The 22,259-nt window shown below is 38.6% G+C and overlaps 1 protein-coding gene across 5 annotated transcripts in view; it reads left to right on the forward strand.

The window, feature by feature from the left end:
• The window catches only part of GPR63 (G protein-coupled receptor 63), a 31,469-nt gene extending 10,765 nt beyond the window's left edge, over positions 1-20,704 (forward strand). For 2 of the 5 annotated variants that reach the window (XM_030029516.1, XM_030029519.2), the window contains exons 2-4: positions 6,732-6,817; positions 11,612-11,689; positions 14,749-20,704. In XM_030029516.1, the coding sequence (XP_029885376.1) occupies positions 14,893-16,152 (1,260 nt within the window). In that variant the 5' untranslated portion in view covers positions 6,732-6,817; positions 11,612-11,689; positions 14,749-14,892 and the 3' untranslated portion in view covers positions 16,153-20,704. Of the gene's footprint in view, positions 1-235; positions 450-6,731; positions 6,818-11,611; positions 11,690-12,984; positions 13,622-14,748 lie in introns of those variants that run through there. The other 3 variants (XM_030029518.2, XM_030029520.1, XM_030029521.2) reach the window with 3 other exon arrangements.
• The last annotated feature ends 1,555 nt before the right edge of the window (positions 20,705-22,259 follow it).

Below are 22,259 nucleotides of genomic sequence, written 5' to 3' on the forward strand. Positions count from 1 at the left end.
ATCTATATTATACCTGTTTGATTTACATACATGAAGATGCTTAGAGCAAGTGAGTTGAACTGTGTTTTTGATAGTTGCTCTGCCCAAGAAGAGACCTTGGCTCTTTTTGCTAATGCTTTTGCTGAAAATGTATCAGGTTTCCAAACCAAGGTTATTGACTGATGCAGCAGAATTTATTTTTTTTTTTTTTCTTCCCACAGAGAAGGGCAAGCATAGCTGAGCCATTCTAGCTAAGCATGTGGCTGTAGGGATAAAGACTTGACTAAGTAAGCTGAGCCCAGAGGACAGACAGCAATCACTGCTGTTGGTAAGATGGACTGACTGGACAAGGGAAAAGGCAGGAAGAGTTCTGAATAGCCTGAAATACCTGCAGACCTCAGACTTTTAAAAGCATATAGACAGGATGTGGATCCTCCCCCGCCCACTTACCAAGGTCTCCAACTTAAGAGGTAAAGTAACACGCTTATTTCTCATTGCTTGCTTTACTTTTAAGTACCTTGTGTTCCTGCAGTTAAAGTCCCTTCTTTGCAGCTTGATGGGCTTGAAAACTGAAATACTAGAGAAGGTGATGGTATCCACGTTCTCAGCCTTGTGCGAGTTGTGATTTAAGATAAAAGGAATGACTAGACTATCTAGATAAGATATATTTAGTATTACAGCCGCTTCCAAAAGAACCTGGTGATAGCAGATAGATGTATAGTGAAGGGCAAACATAAAAACCTAGTGCAAGAGTCTGCTTTGCTGTTTTGAAGTTGTATCCCATGCATACAAGGGTGTAAATTCAAGCATACGGGCAAGTGGTTGTAACTTTATTCAGATATATTATTTATGGGGCATATCTACTCAAAATGAGACTGACGACTGACATGCACTGAATATGCATGAGTTTCACAGGCTATGTTTCCTTAAGAAGAAAAGGAATAAAAGTGGGCTGGGAGGAGAACAGGCAATGGTTGAGTCTGTAGAGCTTCAGAAACTTAGCTACTTGTGTAACAAAAAGGAGATCTGGAAAGGTCTTTGTAAGGCTGAAAATGGTAAGAACTTGGCAAGCAAAGATAGTTTGTGAGCTAAATATGAAATGGAAGGCTGAGGAAGGATTTAAAGTATATACAGGTGGTCGGTAGAATTACCATTCTGTTTTCTGAATTGAAATGAAACTGTTTTCAGTAAAACACATTCTGGAAAATGAGTCATTGTTCCAGCAGTGTTAAAACTCTTCAACATGCAGTGTTTAAACTGCTATTTAATGTACATTGGAGAGAACTGTTTCTGGTCTTTTCAGCCAGGAGAAGCATCACTTCTGATTTTGTATGTGTTCTTTTTGATATCTTGTACTGAATAATGTTAATTTCAACATTAACAATATTTTAGGGTTTATAAAGAGATTTATAGAGAGCACAGAGGTAAGGGTTTCGTTTTCTGATCTCTCATGGTGGATGTCATTACACTTGTTTTCCTATAAATCTTGCCCATAACTTTGAGTTGTTACTGACTTTTGTGTGTTTCAGTGTTTTAAAAAATTGATACAAGTCTCTTGGTCTGAATTTTTCAGTGGTTGCTGAGTAGTTGCAATCGAATTAGAAATTGTGTATTATTTTTATTGTTCTATTTAGAGTTATCCTGCATGCAAGATGATAAACTCCATACAGTATTTTCTTAGTATCAGTTTCATATTGAAATTGAGACCAAATAAACTTCTCTGTAACTGAAGAAACACTTTGATATTATTTGCAAAACAAGTGAATTGGCCATACTTAAACAGCTTTCGGTTAAGTAGGGAAATACGAACTTGAGCTACTGAAGTGGAAGACAACATGAGTTAATGGGCGACTTCTTCCTGGTAAGGTAATACTTCTGTTTGTAGGTTTGGGGATTTTTAGGTTGGTTGGTTTGGGTTTTTTTTGGGGGGGGAGAGGGGGGGATGGGGCAGTGGGACGGCATTTTTTGGTAGGTTTTTTTGTTTGGTTTTTTAATATTAATTAATTATTAAAAAAATAGTGTGAAAATCCCTCACTTTTATTACTGAAGGAGCTTTTCCATGAAAACAAGCCTTTCTTAAATACAAGGTTTGTGAACTGGGAACTGCTGTAACTCTATGCATGCGAGACATTTGATTTGGCTACCACTTGTTTAACAGTTCCCAAGTAGCACAAAACCACTGAGTAGTGCAAAATCTCTTCAATTAACTGTCAAGTTATTTGTAACAGGGAGTTATAAGGTGCTTAAAAAGATTGTTCCTACAAAGGATTTGTATCCTTCAGTTGATGCATGTATTTGTTTGCTTTGCATTGTTATAAAAAAAACCCAGAAAAAATTGAAATAGTGATCGCTTGTATTACATTAAAACAAAAGCGTGCTTTAAAATTCACCAGATTGACTCATTTAAAGATTTTTGGCTTGTAAATTGAATCAATTTTTTATTCTGTTCGTGATGCATGTTCTAAGCCCTGCCTGTCATGTCTGTACAGAAATTTAGTGACTGTTTTGCATAGGGTCTGAACGTCCGTAATATGTCATCTCACCCTGAGAGTTGTCCAAATGGGAACTCTCAGTTTAACAGTCTTTTTTAATCTCTAGTATGAATAGATTTCTAACTAGGATTGTTTCTCAGAAACAATTGCTATCTTGGAAGTGTTATTCCCATTGTCTGGCATGAGACAAAAATAATTCTGAAGCTATTAAAACAATTAGATGACATGGATAACTATTAAGGAGTAGTTAGTTTATTTAGTCTCTGTTTCTGTTACGAAAAGTAAGTTACTATTGTAACATGTAGCTCATTATTAATAGACTTATTTAGACTAACAACAAAATATAGGGTAAATCTGGAGAAAAATCAAAGGAACACAAACAACTGTTAGAGTATTTTGTTGCACTAAGCATTTTATGTTTGTTTTTGGCTCAATAGAGATGCTAATAAGTATTGAAAATATACACACATATACATACACATGCACATGTGTGTATGTGTATAAGAAGAAAAGTGTATAATATAAATACATAAATATGTATATAAACTAAATCTATGTTTAGTTCTCAGCTAAATCCTACCCTTGCAGCCTTTAAGTAGTCTCAGAGCAGGATGCTGCAAGCAGCAGGATTTCTGTTGCTGAAATACAGTCACCTCATTTAACTTGCTACCAGCACCTCTTCTCTGTGAACCAAGTGCCAAGAAGTAAGATCCATAACATCTGTACTACAGCAGCAAAGCTCTTGGGCAGCAGCAGAATTTGGCTGTAGCATGAGCTGAATACCTGTGTGAAAGGCAGAATCAGGGCTAATCACTTTGCTCTGGAAACTAAACCACATCCCAGGAACCTATTGTGGGCAGCACACTGCATGAAAAGAGTAGGAATTTGGTCATTTTAATCACTTTTCCATTAGCATCCCTCCATCTTTTTATAAAAAGATGAATTTTTGTTAAAATCAATTTTGTTTCAAAAAATAGGTATGTTTTTGTGGGAGAGACAGCTTAATAAATTCCATCAATATAGTATGCTGTTGATGATGGGGTTACCATTTTTATAGGATGAATTTTTTAAGCCCTTGCATTTTGGTAGAAGATAGTGTGCTAACAGCTGTTGTCAAAACTATTAACAAATAAGAAAATCCATCTTCCCCTGTTTTTAGCAGAAAGCAGTGCAGTAGTGTATGTCAGGGGTACTGGGGTGCTACAAAGGAGGTAAGAGTGACGTAATACAAGGAGCCTTTAGATCTTTACCTTATGGTATATGAAGGTAAAACATCTTTACAGAACTCTATCTTCTATTCAGAGAATATACTGGAGAAGTTGCTCTAGTTGAAAAGCCAAAATAGCCTTAGGACAACTCTATTAAAGCTTTCTGACTTAAAGCAGGGCTTTTTTTACTTGCCTGTTATCTCTGATAGACTGACTTTTTGGTGGAAAAAGGAAGCTTTCAGTATTTCAGTTCATTTTTTCCCATGGTTTAACTTAATATCCCAAGAAAATGTTAAGAAAACTTGCTTAAAAATGGCTGTGGACTAGGTGCAACTAGTTGTAAAGAGCTGTCAGTAAAGTACATAACAAAAGTTATGACTAATTTGAAAAGCGATGGTATACTGAAAACATTTCATAATATTTTTAAGACCTTCTCTAGCCTGTTGCTAAGTCTTTAACGTAATCTGAATGCTTGTGGGAAACGTTTTTAAGTTTAATGGTGTTTAAGATCTCTGTGATTTTTAGTTCTGCTATTTCAGTTCTTTGGAAATGACAGTTGCTGGTTTGGGGAATCGAAATAGACCTAATAAGATGCAAATTCCTCCAAGATCATCAGTAATTACAAGTTTTGCAATGTTCTCCCTTATGGCAAAGCAGTCTTGAATTTAAATACCTCTTAGTATATAGAAGCCAAATGTAGATCTTATGCCTTGATCTGTGTACCCCAACATCTCACAGCTTCAGGCCAAAAATATAAAGCTTTTAGATTTGCTTGCCAGGGTCTGTTTTAGTCCAGATCAATCCTTCTGCTTCAGGATTGTGGAGCTGGGTTCAGGAATGAGTGAATGAATGAGGAAGAGGTCAGGACTACCCTTTCAGTAGCTCTGCCAGCTCTAAATGTTGATATTATCAAGGCTGTAGTTCCACAAGTAGAGCTCTTTGCAGGTACAGGAATCCTTGCATTCAGATTTCATTGCAGGATCGTGAAGGGTTACAGAGCTTTCCTCCTCTGTTCTTACAAAAAAACCTGACTAATCATTTATGATGGGGGGGGGGGGGGGGCGGGAAGGAATGTAGTTTGGAAACAGTGTTAACCCCTGATTGCCAACAGAAAACTACCCAAAGCAATTTCACCCAGTTAAGAGCAAGTTCTGCAAAGTACTCAAATTTAGTAAAATTATCCAGATTTACTTTGGAAGAGTGCTTTTATTTTTTTTTCCTTCTTGGAGGCTTGAAGTGGAAGAACTTTCTAGTTTCTGGTGATGTTTTGGATGCTTTTCTAGATTGATTTTGAAGATACTTTCATTAAAAGTTGGAAATACTTTCTGTAAACACATAAGTAGAGAGAAGAAAAGGTTCTTATGTCAGAGAATGTGCTTGTCTTGTGGGAAGATCTGACAGGTTGTTGCTGTATTTAATCTGTCCAAGTTCAGTTCCTGGCAGTCTTCTGCCTGCTTGCAAGCCTAGTCGCTTCTTTGACACTTCAGAAAGCCTAAGAGGGAAGATTAACAGTTTATAGTACTTACCTCGCTAAAGAGGGAACAAACCAAGTGGTTAAAGTCTATAATAATCTAATGGCTATATTTTATCTCTTTTATACATAACTAAATCTGAGACTTGTGTTTTTCCTTCCCACCTTGTTCTCTGGAATAAATGTAAAGATCAAATTTTTGTGCTAATGGGAAACAATTTGTATTAATACATTATCAGAAAAATCTTTCAGACACTGAGTTCCATTGAGGCTAGATTATGGGTTTGTTCTGCAGAAGGCAGATTTCTCAGCAGGCACCAGTCTGGCAGATCAGGCCTTTACGTTTTGGGTGTTTGAAGTTAAGTTGGTTGCAGATACAGAAACTCAGCACTTGAATGGTTGGAGGAACCAGGAGATTATGAGTGGTCTTAAAGTACAGTTTGTTTTTATTGCTTCCCTTGTAGAAGGTCATTGTAAACTCAATGGCTGGTTTGTTCTTCACTTCCGTGTACAGCATTTATTTAAAAACTTGTTCCTGAAGGATTCTGACATCTTTTGCTTCAGTGTGGAGGCGATTTACAGATGTTCCAAAAGCTTCTTCTGGCAGAAATTAAAATTGTGTAGCCTTTTGAAAACTAGCATGTGAAAGTGTCTGTGTCCCATGTCTTTGTTCTTTTGATTTTTATATATAAACATTTATAAATAAATTGGGTCACTGGGATCTTTTAGTGTGACATAAACTCGGCTTTCAAGGCTCGCTGAAATTTTCTGGCTTCCTTCTGAGAGTATATGGAAAAGCTACATTGAAAATTGATGTTCTCAGTTAACAAGAAGTATGTCATGATGGAATATGCAGTTTTTAGCTATGTTAGGCCCAGTTTACAGAAATAATTTTAACTACTTGAGGCATAATAGCATTGTGCTGATGATTGATTGGTATGAGAGCATGTAGAGGAAGTGCTGAGATCCTGTATTGACATTTTTGTGGTTTAGTCTTCCTCTCTAGACCTGTTTTCTTGCCCTTGTTTTTCTGATACTGTTACGCTGATATCTTTGCCATTTGGGGAAAATTTATTCAGACTCTTTATGATGTTCAGTAGCACCCTGTGGATTTAAGTGACATTTTTTTCTGAGAGGCTTTGGGGGTCTCAAGATCAGGATCCTGATGGTTAAGGCTAAGCATGTATTTTAATAGATCCAGTAAGACTTATGGCAGCTAACTGCTATGTGCTTGTCTACAAATTAAATAAATGCATCTGAATGAGAACTAAAACAACATGTTACTCCAGTCCTGGCAAATGTTAGTATTAAATGGTGAGATTCTTATGCTCCACAGGTGAGATAGCTGAGGATCTCTTTGGCTTGATGAAACTTAGGTGCCTTAGTCCTGTCTAAGGTCTATACCTTCTGCAAGGAAGGGGCATGTGATCTGCCTTTTGTCAGGAGACACAGCGTGTTCTACCTCTCCCAATAAAAATAAAGTTCTCTTACAGGAAAAACTTTTGCGATTCTGATCTTGCTCTGCCTTAAGTGTAAATATGTCACCAACTTTTTTTTTTTTTTTTTTTTTTTTTTGGACAGGTTATTTGGAAAGGGAATACTTTGCTGAACAGAACAGCACAAGATGACTTATGATTCCTGCTCTTCATGGGAGCCTGTCTGGATTGGTATGCTTTTTTATTTTTTTAAATTTTTTTTTTTTTTTTTTTTTGTTAAACTGACATGTAGTGATTGCATGTATAATCCAAAGGTCCACTTAAAATTTGGGAAGCCAAGCATTTAGAAAGCTTCTAACTTGTTAGTTGTATGTTAATAACTAGGTGGAGACTATGAATTAATAGTATGTTTTCAATAATATTTTCAATGTTTACTGTTCTTGGTACTACACTATTCAGTTAGCTCTTCAACATGAATATGGTTAATATGACCATTGTACTAGTGGGAAAGTTAGAAGTCAGGGGGAATATTGTGAGAGTACTAGAAATGAACCTAGAACTGCGGAAGTCCTTTGACATGATCTACAAATTGAGAACATGATTTTTCCCAAGAGCTAAGAAAATAGAGTTATTCTTTACATTTTGCATATTTGTGGTTTAGAATAGTAATAACGATTCCCATGGCTGACATTTCTTGACAGTTAAAGGCTCTCTGAATTAAGGACAGCAAGAAATATCCTCAAGAGGGCAATTAGTTGTACTTAATGACCCAAAGCAGAGGTGGCTGTTTGCCACAATATTTTCCTATGAAAATTGCCACAGTAGTGTTTGTAGAGTGGAAAAAAGGAAAATTTCCTAAATTAAACTAATGCCTCTTGTGAATAGTTTTATGGGTCATCTACTCATGCAGTGTAGTTGATTAGTTTCAATTTAGGATATGTAAATGAGTATTAAAACTGAAAACTGCTAGTTCCTTTTAGGAGGAACAGTTAGGTGAGTAAGAACATTGTCCCTGCTGATTTGTGCTCTGACTCATGCTTTGCACTGGCTTTAGCAGAAAGGATTCCATTGCAATACGTTCCTGCCTCTGCTTAATGGCATAGGAAACAATGCTTGGTTCGTACTGAGAGGGGAGTATGTCCTGGGCAGCTTTGTACAATAATGGGTTGTCAGAGAGCACATACTTGAGTATTTTCTATCAACACATAAATTTTCTTGAACACAAAATAAGTCCATGGCTTTCATGTTTGTTGTTGACTTTATCCTTTTCCCCTAAAAATATTTTGCTTTTTAAATGGTTTTTATGTTGCAAAAATTGTTTTTGCCAAAGTTTACCTTCCAAATAAAACAATCGATAGTAGCTATAAAGCATGCAGAAGCTTCCCATTTGTGACCAGTCAAAATATCCCCAAGAAACAGGATCACTGTAACAGGCATTGCTAGCTTCAGGGTTCTGAATAAGAATGATTTCTATGTGCTGGACCAAGTCTTGGTGCTGGGCACTACATAAAATATACTTACTTTTAGCAGATAAATTTAATAAATCATTGAACATTTTGGCAGCTGTTCATAGTGTGTTCTGATCTGCATTAAACATAACTGTTATTATGGCACTGTTATGTTCCCTCTTTTGTCTATGTTGGAGTTACTGGTTTTGACTGATGTTGGCTATAATAAAAGATATAATCTTTTATTTCTGGTTGAGCATGCTATCCAAATTTTGAACAGAAACCTTTTAGCTTCAAAAGCTGTTAAAAACAGACGCCATAGTTCTAGAAATAATTATATTTGATGAATGAAATTTGTGTGTTATTTAGCTTTAAGTGTGTACTTCATTGAAATAATTGTGTCTGTTATGTTCCATAAAAAGAAAGTTGCATATGAGTGAGAACCTTGCTTGAGAGAAAATGTGCATACCCAGTAATTTTCAGCACTGAAATGGAAAAAAAGTGATTGTGTGAAGCTTTTTTGCATCTGAAAAGAATCAGTAAGAGTACATGTTCCAAAGCTGAGAATGCTGTGACAAAAAGGTATCTGCCTCTTGCTTGAGTACTTTGACCATCAATAAGCTTACCTATTTAAACTGTCAAAGCATGGTTGTCTTTTACAAGCTATGTGATTACCATTCAGCAATGACTCTGGCTTTGAAATTATAGGATCTGTCTTTCTCAAAGAGCGAGTGAGGACTGAAATGAAATTGCTGTGAAGTTATCTTATTGGTCCCTTTCAGCTTGTATGTCTATCCGTACATAATTTGGGGGAAGTAGAAGGGTAGAAAGAAGGATGCCTTACATAATTTTTGGGAAGCTGGAAGGGTAGGAATAAGGATAGAGGCGAGGCGCATGTTTAATAATCATGTGGATGTTCATGGTAGAAGCCCTTTAAGTAGGGAGAAGAAAAAAAAGGAAAAAATTATGTATCACTGCCACAGAAGGGATCCTCTTGAATTTATTGGCTGAATTGTCAATCACTTTTATGGAGGATGATAGCCAAGAAAGAGCATAACTAAGTTGCCTGCAGGTTAAATAAGTGTAACTCCAAAGCACATGTGAGCATGCAGATTCAGTATGCGGTGCACAGAGAGATTTTGTACCTCAGAGTGATAAACAGTACAGAGAAGGATGCTGCCTGGAAACCATCAGGAAGCAACGAGCACAGGAGCAACACTCAAGAGTTTCTTTCTACCTGGGATCCAAAGCCTGCAGTCTTCTTATTAGGTTAGGCGTCTTGTTTCAAACAGCTGATCACCACTCACTCTTTTGTCCTTCTTGAAAAGAAGATATGGCTGATGACTTATGCAACAGCCAAATGGCTAACACTCGCTTCCCACTTTAAGCACTTGGCTAGGTCCAGGCAGCAGCTTGCACGAGGTCATTCTCCTCCTCTTCTCTTAACACTGTACAGAAAAGCATACAGGCTTCACACTGAGGGGAGAAAGCACAAAACAGGAAGTAGCTATTTGCTTAGAGAGCTGGCATGGTGACAGAGCATACATGAGATTATTTTTCTTAGTCACTTTTTCTGGATTTGTTAGGAATAGTCTATAGACACCTGTGAGTCCTTTATCCTTTGCTGTACACTGGATGCTGCTGGCTTGAGAAATGCAGGGTAGTACAATCTTTTTGACTAAATTAAGGGTGCAGAACACTTTTGCTCCTGTTCCCCTTGTCTGGTTCCTTCTGTTTAGAAGGACAATTTGTCATAAAGCAGTATTTTCTAAAACTTTGATTCTTTACCTTGGAACATTTGTAGTTTGTTTTGTTTTGTTTTTTCCTCTTTAGAGCTTTTATGATGCATGTTATCGTCTGAGGCTCTGCTGAACTTCATACTGCAGAGTGTAATGTTGTGTGGCATAAATATGTTTAAAGAGCTGTAAAATTAACCTAAGTGAGCAAATTCTGTTGTATGTATTTAAAGTTAGTCAAGTAACTGCATGTATGTGCTCAGAATGTCTGTATTCAGATCAGATGGCTGTGTACCCTTTGCAGTCAGCACAGGGAGATAGGCGCTTCATGAGGGTGATTCACCTCTTCCTGACATGGACATGTGTATAAAGATCATGTGAAATATGTCCTAAATTGCCTTCTAAATCCACCGAAGCTCTATGGCACCCACAGCCTCCTGTGGCACGTATTTTCACAATTAATTGTGAAATAATTTCCAGTCCTGGGCTCCTCAGTTCAAGAGAGACATGCACGTACTGGATAGAGTCCAGTGAAGGGCTACAAAGATGATGACAAGACTGGAGTGTCTCTTCTATGAGGAAAGGCTGAGAGAGCTGGGACTGTTCAGCCTGGAGCAGAAAAGGCTCAGGGGGATCTTATCAATGTATATAAATACCTGTAGGGAGAGTGCAAAGAGGACAGGCTCTTTTCAGCAGTGCCCAGTGGCAGGACCAGAGGCAATGGGCACAATCTGTAACACCAGAGGTTCCTCCTGAACATCAGGAAATAATTTTTACTGAGCGTGACTGAGCACTGGCACAGGTTGCCCAGCAAGGTTGTGGAGTCTCCATCCATGGAGGTACTCAAAAGCCATCTAGGCATGGTCCTGGACAACTGACCAGGTGTCCCTGCTTGAGCAGAGGGGTTGGACAAGGTGACCTCTAGAGGTCCCTTCCAACCTCAGCCATTCTGGGATTTTGTGATTCCTTTGGCTTTTCCTATTCTTATATTATGAGAGACAGCATTCACATTCCCTGTGCCACTAACAATTATGTAGACCTCCATTATAACTTTTTTTAGTCACTGTTGAATGGAGATCAGATGGAGCAGAACTGAACGTAGTCCTGAAAATAAAAGGTGCTGTGGATGCGTATTGTAGCAGGTAGTGTATATAAATATACAGTGTATGTAGATAAATCCTGCTTTTCTTCTTGGTTTCTTTGCTAACAATTTTAAACACTTGGCTGATGTTTTCCTAAAGCAGACTATCAAAACTTGAAGATCTGTTTTTCTTCTGGATGGTAATCGTTGGTTTAGCATCTGTTACTGTGCAGATAACCTTTTTTCTATACGTGTATAGCTTTACCTCTAGCAACACTGAATTCTATCTGTCAGTCTATTAGTCACTAGCTGTCATGAGATCCCTCTGTACCTCTTTATAGTTGACCTTTGTTTTTATTAAATTGCTCTGAAAACAGTTTATGTTCATCATAGCAAATGTTATGGCTTCACATTTCTTTCTTCTCCCCTATAGATTGAAGAGCTTGAACCCCAGTATAGATTTTCTTTGTAGGATCATTCTGGTGACCTTTTTCAACTGCAGAACTAACTGCTGCTTCTTTTGTTTCCTATTCTAAACTGATTATTGTCTGTGAGAGGGCTTTACATTTATCTAATGGCAGATTAATTTCTTTTAGAGCCTTGGTGGAGAGACCTTGTCAAGACCAATCAGAAATGCAAAAGTTACCTTTGCTGGCTTATTGCTTATAGAGCTCTAAAAGATACTGCCCTGGGGATCTAATTTTCTGTACTCCATGATTTTAAATCCAGAATTATTTGTTGAATTTATGTTCTTTTGCAGTCCCTGCAGAATGCTACAGATTCCTTCCCTCTTCGGTGTTCTTGGTTTGTGGAGTCATAAACCTCAGTGGAACTTTGGGTGAGATTTTCATATTCATTGCTAAAATTCTTGCTTATTTATCCTGGAAAGCTGTGTTAACCTTTCTGCTGTTGGTTACAGATTTTATTCTAACAAATACATTAAAGACGACTAGTAAAGGAAAGGTTCATAAAGACCAAAGAAAGAAAAGTTTTGGCTGCTGTATATGCTCTCGCCTGTAATTAACATTGAGGCTTTCTCTAGAAGAGTTACTGTAAAATAAAAATTAAAGGGAGAGAATGGAGAGAAAAAGAAAATGTAGAATAAAGTGAACAGAATTCGGCATTTTTGCAAAATGTCAACATACATACTTAATATACTCTTGCTGAGTTTAAGAATCTTCAAAATGTAATAGGATAATATAGAAAATTATGACATTCCCTCCCATTCAAGCAGGAAGACCTCTAGAAAGTGGAATTTGTATGACTCTGTATTGGGTTTGCATGGCAAGGTTTTGGTAGTGGGGGGGCTACAGGGGTGGCTTCTGTGAAAAGCCACTAGAAGCTTCCCCTATGTCTGATGGAACTAATGCCAGCTGGCTCCAAGATGGATCTGCCGCTGGCCAAGGCCGAGCCCATCAGCAGCGGTGGTAGCGCCTCTGGGATAATGTATTTAAGATGGTAAAAAGTTACTGCACAACAGCAATGGCAGCTAGAGAGAGGAGTGAGAATATGGGAGAGAAACACCCCTGCAGACACCTGTGCTGGAGCAGGCTCCTGGCAGGACCTGCAGACCTGTGGAGGGAGGAACCCACGCTGGAGCAGTCTGTGCCTGAAGGACTGCAGCCCATGGAAGGGACCCACGCTGGAGCAGTTCATGAAGAACTGCAGCCTGTGGGAAGGAGTCATGTCAGAGAAGTTTGTGGAGGACTGTCTTCTGTTGGAGGAACCCCACGCAGGGGAAGAGTGTGAGGAGTCCTGCCCCTGAGGAGGAAGGAGTAGCAGAAACAATGTGTGATGAACTGACCGCAACCCTCACTCCTTGTCCCCCTGCGCTGCTCAGGTGGAGGAGGTAGAGAATTTGGGAGTAAAGTTGAGGCCGGGAAGGAGGGAGGGGTGGGAGGAAGGTGTTTTAAGGTTTGGTTTTATTTCTCATTGTCCTACTCTGATTTGATTTGTAATAAATTAAGCTAATTTCCCCACGTCAAGTCTAGTTTTGCCTGTGATGGTAACTGGTGAGTGATCTCCCTGTCCTTATCTCAACCCACGAGCCTTTCGTTATATTTTCTCTCCCCTGTCCAGCTGAGGAGGGGAGTGATAGAGTGGCTTTGGTGGGCACCTGGCATCCAGCCAGGGTCAACCCACCACAGACTCAATGAAATTAGGATGTTTATAATAATATCCCTTCATGATACCATTGAAAATTAAAGGAGACAGAGATGTTAATAATTTGTCTTAGAAAAAATGCTGAAGGTGATGTGGCCCTGGAAATCATCTAGCAATATTGAGCTTGCAGATAGGAAGGGAATAGCTTTGCTATGGAATGAGAGAGGTGGGTCATAGTGCTGATGTTCCTTGATGAATCCTTGGCAGTAGCCTGAGCAGGCTTGCATTTGGATCACTAGAAGTCCAAACTAGAGACATAGGTTAGAGTTTGTTGTCTTACAGTTCATTTCTTTGTTGGTGAAGTATTATCCAGGGAAGAGTAAACTTTTGATCCTCCACAAAGCATGTGGTCCTTGTGTAAATTCGTAAAAACATTCCTTCCTCCCTTCACTTTTGCCCAATGTTGATGCCAAACAGAACCTGCATAAATACTGCTGCCAGCATTTGTGTTACCAAACATAAGCTTCTTGAGTTAGTAGCACAAGCTTGTCACCATGTGCGGAGATGGAGGAGATGGATTGCTCTCTAAAGATGCCTATATCCCTCTTCTGACTAAAAACGTGACAGCAGCCTGAAGTGACTACTACAGTCATCCAGAATGAATGACGTGAATCCCACTTCATGTTTCTGGCTATGGTGATCTCTTTTTTAAAAGGGCATAGAATCCTTCTGGTTTCCAGCTTGATCAGATGCCAGAGTGATCTGGGAACATTTAATTTAATAGTGCCAGATAGAGGGGAGGAGTTCTATGAAGAGCTGGCACTGAAAAGGGGAGACAACTCTCAACTCCTTTGCCTTTTATTTGTCTGTAAGAACAGTACATGTAGTAGTACAATATATGTAATAATAGTATAAGACAGTACACCTAAACTATAAAAGGAAGTGTTGCATTGTATCAGCATAACAATGAGGGAGGGAGTTCAGCAGAATGTTTAAGGATTAGATTTACAAGGAAAAAGAGGCCACACATGGTTAAATTATATGGGATACCAAGATAAGTTAACAAAGACATGTCTAGACCAGTGAAAGCAGGAAAGCTTGCTGCAGGAGGAAGGGCTGTAGGAACTGAAGAAGGGTTAGTTTCCCACACCTTGATATGAGTCGGTCACTAAATGAACCAAATTGAGAAATACTTCAATCCTGTGGACAAGTTATTTAATAATTAATAACAGGTTAGGATGTTTTACATGTTTTTCCTGAGGCATCTGCTGCTGATGACTGACATGGAACCAGGGATTCTTTATTATGTAGGATAGCTCAGATGGGTAGACTTCTCAGTGCTTACCAAACAGGCAGATAGGTGATACTGATACTTTTTAAGCTATTTGGAAATGTTATTAAGGTTTCCAGCTGTAGGCAATTTCAAAATAAAATCACAAAGTTAATTTAAAAATTATGAGATTTAAATAAAGATACTGATTTGATTTATTCACTCTAAATCAGTAAAGTTTGTGTTTGAAAACAAAAGTTTTCCAATCCTTGTTATAGTAGAAAAAAAGCTTGGTGAGTGAGAGTATTGTACAGTATCGACAAGACTACAGGAGCAGGATCTATAAGAAAAAGACCAAATATTAGAGACTGCTGTGACTGGTGTTTAAGTAAATAGTGTCGACCCAAAGTATAAATATGTATGAAAGATCCTTTCGTCATTAAGGAAAGCGGAGCAATTGTTTGGTTCCCATTGGTTTTGGAGAGTCTTACTTTGTTTCTTCAAATTTCTTTCTTCTTTTTCAGATGGAAATACTGATATGAATTTAAGAACTTTGATGCTTTCAGACGTTGAATTTTGATTTGTTAAATAACCAGGAATAAGATACTGCCTGAACAAGATGAAATGCCTTGAAGACCTTCGGTTGTGCTTTAATTTCTCCTGAAGCAATGGTTTTCTCAGCAATGTTGACGCTGGCCCACTCTGGGACCTCAAATGCTACTTTTATTGTTTATGAAAATGCCTATACGAATTTTACCACTCCCCAGTTCTTGCTTCATAGTGGCACAACCCAGCCATTGAGATATAGTTCAGGTGCCGTGCTCACCACTGAGAGAAGTACTTTTCTGGTAAACACTACAGCTATTCTGCCATCGCAAGAAGTTTTCAGGACCCTGAGTTTGCCACTCCAGATCATTCTTTCTGCTGCTATGATATTTATCCTGTTGGTTTCTTTCCTTGGAAACTTTGTTGTCTGCCTCATGGTCTACCAGAAGGCAGCTATGCGATCTGCAATTAACATCCTCTTAGCAAGCCTGGCTTTTGCAGACATGCTGCTGGCAGTGCTGAACATGCCTTTTGCTCTGATAACAATCATTACCACTCAGTGGATTTTTGGGGATATATTCTGCAGAGTCTCTGCCATGTTCTTCTGGGTTTTTGTCATAGAGGGGGTAGCCATTCTTCTTATTATTAGTATTGACCGATTTCTTATCATAGTTCAGAGGCAAGATAAACTGAACCCTTACCGTGCAAAGATTCTCATTATGATTTCCTGGGCAGCATCCTTTGTTGTTGCTTTTCCGTTATCAATAGGGAATCCTAATCTGCAGATACCCTCAAGAGCACCTCAGTGTGTTTTTGGCTACTCTACAAGCCCAGGTTACCGAGCCTATGTGATAGTTGTCTTGCTAATTTCTTTTTTTATTCCATTCCTGGTAATGCTGTATTCTTTTATGGGCATACTCAACACTGTCCGCCACAATGCGGTTCGTATCCATAGCCACCCTGATAGCATATGCCTCAGCCAGGCCAGCAAACTTGGTCTCATGAGCTTACAGAGGCCTTTTCAGATGAATATTGATATGAGCTTTAAAACTCGTGCCTTCACAACCATCTTGATTTTGTTCCTTGTCTTCATAGTCTGTTGGGCACCCTTCACCACTTACAGCCTTATAGCCACATTCAACAGCCACTTCTACTACAAGCACAACTTTTTTGAGATAAGCACTTGGCTCCTTTGGCTCTGCTACCTCAAGTCTGCACTGAACCCACTGATTTACTACTGGAGGATTAAGAAGTTTCATGATGCATGCTTGGACTTGATGCCCAAATACTTCAAGTTTTTGCCACAGCTACCCGGCCATACAAGGCGGCGCATTCGACCCAGTGCCATCTATGTGTGTGGGGAGCATCGGTCGGTAGTGTGAACTTGCGGTTGTTTGACAATGATTGTTATTTTCTGGGATTATTTGTTTTTAGGCTTTAGGTTGAATTTTTTGTTTTGTTTAATATGGCTTTTTCAGTGTGGCCATACCTTATAACTTGATTAAATTTTCCAGTACTCTGTGCAATTTGGGGAGGAAAGATAGAGGGAGGGAAAGTGATTGGTTATAGTTGGGTTTACTACCAGAATACAATGTAAACAAAATAACAAATGTTACCTCTAGGATTCCATGGAAATCCATTCTTTTAAATTAAAACTACATTTGTAACATTTTGTCAGGTTTATGCTTACTAGGCCTGCAATTGCATCTAATTGTAGGGACTTTTTATGCTGCTAAGATACAGTATATTTAGTTGGTGTAACTCTTCTGAAAAATGTTGCTGCTGTCTGCCAATATATTAGAGCCAAAAAGTCTCATTAGATTACTTATATTTAATTTTAACAATATTTCAGAAGTTTTCATGGTAACACTAGAAAACTTTTTTCTTTTTGTTAATATTTCCATTAATATTTTGTGCACTTTACAAAATTTACTATATAATTTGTTCATTGGAATATTTTGTTCTGTATTGAGGGGGTATTATTATTATTATTATTTGTTATATTGGTGAATTTCAATGAAAGACCCATGTAAGCGCTAGGAGGGCAATTTATGTTGGTATAGCTACACGTACAGTCATAGATTTGCTGTTTTTCTAACAATTGATCAAAAGTAACATTAACTGCTCAGTTATAAGGGGAGTTGGAAGGAGAAAATGGAGGAATGAAAGGGAAAGAAAGCAATTAAAATACCATGTCCTGAGGTTTAGGCTAACACAATATTTAGAAAAACAGAGTACATGTGAAAATGGTCACAGGGGGAAAGGATGGCTGTAGTTGTTACTCTAGGCTGTTAGAAGCTATCCAAACCTGATGGTATACCTGAAAACCTATCTGAAATTGTGACTTTGGGCCTACAATTTGTACTGTATTGGTATGATATAGTGCTGTTTCTGCCTGGAGCTTGTACAAGGCTAGCTGTGCTCTACACTGCTGAAATCATGCTGTCAGGCATTCATTGGGATAGAATTAGAAATAGTAGGGTGAACCAGCAAACAAATAGCACATGAATCATAGTTGAGGCTAGGGCTTAGTTTACATAGTAATTACAGGGAAAAAAGTCCTCAACTTGCTTGTTTTCTAGTTTTAGACCGAAACCATAAACTGATAATCATAGAATCACAGAATGGTTTGGGTTGGAAGGGACCTTAAAGATCACCTAGTTCCAACCCCCTGCCATGGGCAGGGACACCTTCCACTAGACCAGTTTGCTCAAAGCCCCATCCAACCCGGCCTTGAACACTGCCAGGGATGGGGCATCCACAGCCTCTCTGGGCAACCTGTTCCAGTGCCTCACCATCTTCACGGTGAAGAACTTCTTCCTTACATCTAATCTAAATCTACCCTCTTTCAGTTTAAAGCCATTACCCTTTATAATAGTTGGCCAGCAGAATTTGCTGGGGATGTAAGTTAAATTCCCCTTTTCCCTCTGATACTACTTTACATTGATTTTTCGTTGCCCCTTTTCCTCTAAAGTGCCTGCTGCCTCAAGAGTTTGCTCTGCTGTTCTCATCTGTGAAGCATCAGCTTTTCTCCCTGAAATGCCAAATCACCTTTCTGATTAATATCAGGCTGTCTCAGTACCTGCCTGGAAAGCAGAAAGGCAAAGGTTTTCGTTGATGATAGCAATCCAGACTCAGATATTTTATTTTAATCAGCTAAATAAATATTTAATGTGAAGTAAGTAAAATTAAGACTTGGGTTTGGGCTTTGAAGCAAGATCCCCAGTTGCTCTGAGGCTGGGGAAGAATGCCTGCAGAATTTGTGTGTCCTTGCAGTGGGCTTTTTGGGGCTGTCTGTGGCTGAGCACAGGAGGATTAACATACAAGAAACTTATCAACCAGGGCTAGGGTTTGGGCTTCTCTTGCTTCCATCTCTCTTTCAGTACCCCAAAGCATGGGGACCTCTTCATTGTTCTTGTACCCAAGGAGAAAATAATAGCAATTTTATCTATTTCTATCTATCCACACAGTATAGGACTTTCCCTTCCTACAGATATTTATGTGTAGGAAGGAAATGCCCTGTTCTGTGTGGATGTCTAGGGACTGCTTGCTTCCTGAGGCCAGCTAAACATTTACACCCCAGATTTTATTTAGGTCTTCAGTGAAGAACTAGTTTAAGAGTTATCTCTGTTCTTCTCATTGACAACTATCAGTAAAAGTGTTGGGAATATTTAAATTTTAGGAGTATAAAAAGAACAATTTTGAATTTAGTAATTTCATTTTTTTTAAAAAAAAGCTGCTAGCTGAGGTTGCGAGTTACATGTAAAGGCACCTAGGCAGTGGTGATGTTATTGATGTCCATGCTTTCCATTTCTTGTCAACTTCACTGATGATGGTACAGATTTTTTGAATCAAAATGACAGGCAGTAAAGGAATTCAGCTGTAAACCAGAGTGTTTTAGAGTATCTTTGCAGTATAGCTTTTATTTCTCAATTACATTTACATTGATAGTGGAAGTTTATGACCTGGTTAGTATGGATTTTCTGTTTCAGAGCTGTCATGCCTGCTTATCTCTGAAAGCTGCAAAATTGTGCTTAAAGCTAATGTAATAGAGTGAGAGCATACACTGTCTAAGATGGCAGGAACAGGTATTTTTGCTGTCTTCCAGAGCTATAATGTAAGAGGTTTGAATGAATGTCGTAAAACATGGTAATTCAAAAAGGAAAGATGATGAGTAATACAGGAAAGTTAGTGAAATTACTTTCTTGAAGGGGGGAGGGGAAAACATTTTGTGGAGGTTTCATAATCTCTGATAAGTACTGGCTGTGAAGTAGAAATTACAAACATCAAAGAAAGTTAATTTGTCTTGATAATTTAGTGTTTGTTTACATTGACTGTAACAAAGTTTCCACTCAGAGCTGATACTTGGAGAAAAGAAACCCAAACTGTGTGTGGCCCAAATTCACAGTTGACTTACATGGTGGTACAGTATTCACACTTACCAGGCTTTAGAGGTGATCAGAGCATACAGTGAACAAAAGGGTGTTCAAAAAAAGAAACAAGGTCGCATAGAAGTAATTATGTGTTTACAGAACCATTTGGGCTATTATGTCTAATATACTGTCTTTAGAGCAGTGCCTTGATAATTACAGCTGAAGTCGAAGGACCAAGTTGAAGACCGCTAAACTGCTCAGTCTTGCTGTCTGTGATCCTGCCAAGATCAGCATAACCTTGCTCACATTTGTAATGTTAAAATGCATATGTGTTGGCAGGATCGGGGCTACTGAGGCATTTTAGTGGGCTTGACCTTGACCAAGACCAAGGATTTTAAAAACTGAAATTGATCCTTCTTGATTCTACTGGGGAATTATAATTTTCTTCCTCTCCAGAAATGATACTCGTTACTAAACTGTATTCCCTCATGTTACATTTTCAGAAACCTTTGGTATGGAGGAGTGAAATGAATGTATTTTGAATTACGTTGCAGTTTAATTCATTCTGTCGAAGCATGCTGCTTACACAAGTATCATTTGTACAAATCTATTGCTAAAATTATTATTTTGTACTCAAAGTTGTGTATTTTTGACATTTCTTGTTACTCATGTAAAAATATTTATGTATATAGAGAAGAAAATTGTTTTGCCTCTTATTGCTTTCTGTTACTATTTTTTCCCTTGTATGCTTAATGCTTTCATATTTTCTTTTATTTGAGCATATGCATAAACAACTGCAAGATTTCAGTGGTCTTTCTGCAACCATTTGAGACTTTTAATTCTCAAATCATTCAACAATGCCCTCTTTGAAAGAGATTTTGGTTTATTTTTGTGTGAAAAATAAAAATTCAGAGCACAAGTTTGTTGCGGTTGGAATGGTGAGGAATTTCTTAAGTCCAGTTTTCTAGGAGCCACTACTTTGCCATTATGAACTGGTTTGATTGTTTTTGAGGAGTAGTCATTTTCTGATGTGGAGAAACCTTGAATTACTGTTTTAAAACAAGCTGTTAAGTAGAATGGCATTGTCTTTTCTGTACATATTACACCTGTGAAAATACCTGAGAAACAAAAAAAAAAAAAGAAAGAAAAAATAAACATGAAGATTCTACGAATATATAGCAAAAGTCTATAGAATTGCTCTATCTTTGTGCATTTACAGGTTTCTTTAATGCCCAACTTCATAGTTTCAAACACTTTATTTTATCTGTATATTAAATAACAAAGATTGTTTGCCTGATTTAGATGGTTTTGTTTAAGCCACAATGTTTCTTGTCTAAAGAATTTACAGAATGCTCTTTTCTGAGGCATTGGGGTAGAAATGTGTCAATATATCTAAAACAAATAAAATAATATCCAGCAGAAGAGAGAGAAAGCCTACAAAGAAAATAACTTTCCTAAAATACTACCTGAACTGGATGTACTACCTTTAAGCTAGGACTGAGTGATTAAGATCATCTTATTATGCAATAAATAAAACAGGCAGTGTTGCTGCATGGCATCATTCATTTCAACACAAGACAGTGACCTTTACGATTCAAGTGCTCCATGTTTGTATGTGATGGATTATTCTCCATATTGGTAGAATGAAAAATGTTCAGCATCCTGGCTGTTTTGGGGAAATTTTTCAGCTTACTAATGATGTAGCAGCTACTCTGCTGGAGCAATTTCTCTAAATGATAAAGACTCAAGACATGTTCCTAAAGAATGCCTGAGAGGGGATGGGTATTTCCAGTTGCTTGGGAATGGCCTTGCTCGGCTGCCCACATGCCTAATTTTAAGACTCCTTTGCTGTACCTCTGCAACAACCCCTTTTTTCCTCCCTTCTCCTCTCCTCATCTCTTACACCTCCCTGAGGTAGCGCCTGCTGTGCTGCTGTGTTGCAGCAGGTACGGTGGTGGCAGGAGGCACTGGTGCTGATGGCAGGAGGAGGTGGAGGTGCCTGGAGAAGCTGTGGAGCCAGCAAGCCTCTTTCACCTAGTGCTGCTCCCTCCCATCTCGAGTACAGTTTGGACCATCTGTGACAGGCTGAGGGTGAGTTTTACCGCCTTTAGTTATAAGATTTGGGCTGTCAGGGAAGAACTGTTACAAGAGCACGTGTATTTGCCTCTAGTGCTAGTGCAGGATTCTGGTTTTATCCCCAGTAGTGTTACAGGTTTTATTGCACCCTTGTCTTTCGGCAACTGAGCTACAACAGCCTATAGCCGATTCATGGCTGAACAAGAATCCCTTAGCTGACTTCTGTCTCTGTGAGTGCCCTGGGAACAGGACCTACTGATGAGCATCCACCAGAACAGAAGTTCCTACAGCTTGCTCTCAAAACACAAATGGCATCCATGAAGCCAGTCACAACTCTGCTTGGATATGAGGGGGAAAAGAGCCGTAAGCTGGTGACTGCACTGCGTGGTGGAGGAAACTGTGCATTGTAGTGGGTGATACTTCTTAAGTGCCCCTTACAGAGCTGATGTTTGTTTTTAAAATGGAGTTATGGATACTTTATGCACAGAATACTGTGTTGTGTTGTTCTACTTTATTGTGTGACAGTGAATGCAGCTCGATATCAAATCACTAACAGTACTGCAGATAAATGATAATATTCATAAATACCAAAGTAGAACTTGTTCCTGTTTTATTATGCAGTCTAGATAACCAGCTTTGCTGGTGTGTGGGTGCAGTACACAGCAATAATGAGACATACTCCTTGTTTAATTGGTGCTCTGCCTTAAATAGATTACTGCAATTCAAACTGCTGTGGTTGACCTGAAATAAAATTAAGCCTGTTCACCAACATGACTAGGAATTACACTAGAACTGCCCTGTCTGTTGAAAGAGAAGGTCTGTTCCTCCAGGAGTCAGTTAATCTGGTATCCAAAGGGGATGCAATCAGAGCTGTGATAAATTTAACAGTGTCTCCTTTTGATTTACCAGGCCTAGGCTCTGTGTCAAAGGCAGAGGGGAGATTTTGGTGACTGAGGGTATTGCCTGAAGACCTGGGGTGGGAAGAGGGAGCTACTGAAGCTTGCACAAAAATCTCAGTGCTAAAGTATAGTTTAAGCTCT

Source organism: Aquila chrysaetos, chromosome 2, assembly GCF_900496995.4.
Source record: "Aquila chrysaetos chrysaetos chromosome 2, bAquChr1.4, whole genome shotgun sequence".
NCBI lineage: Eukaryota > Metazoa > Chordata > Aves > Accipitriformes > Accipitridae > Aquila > Aquila chrysaetos.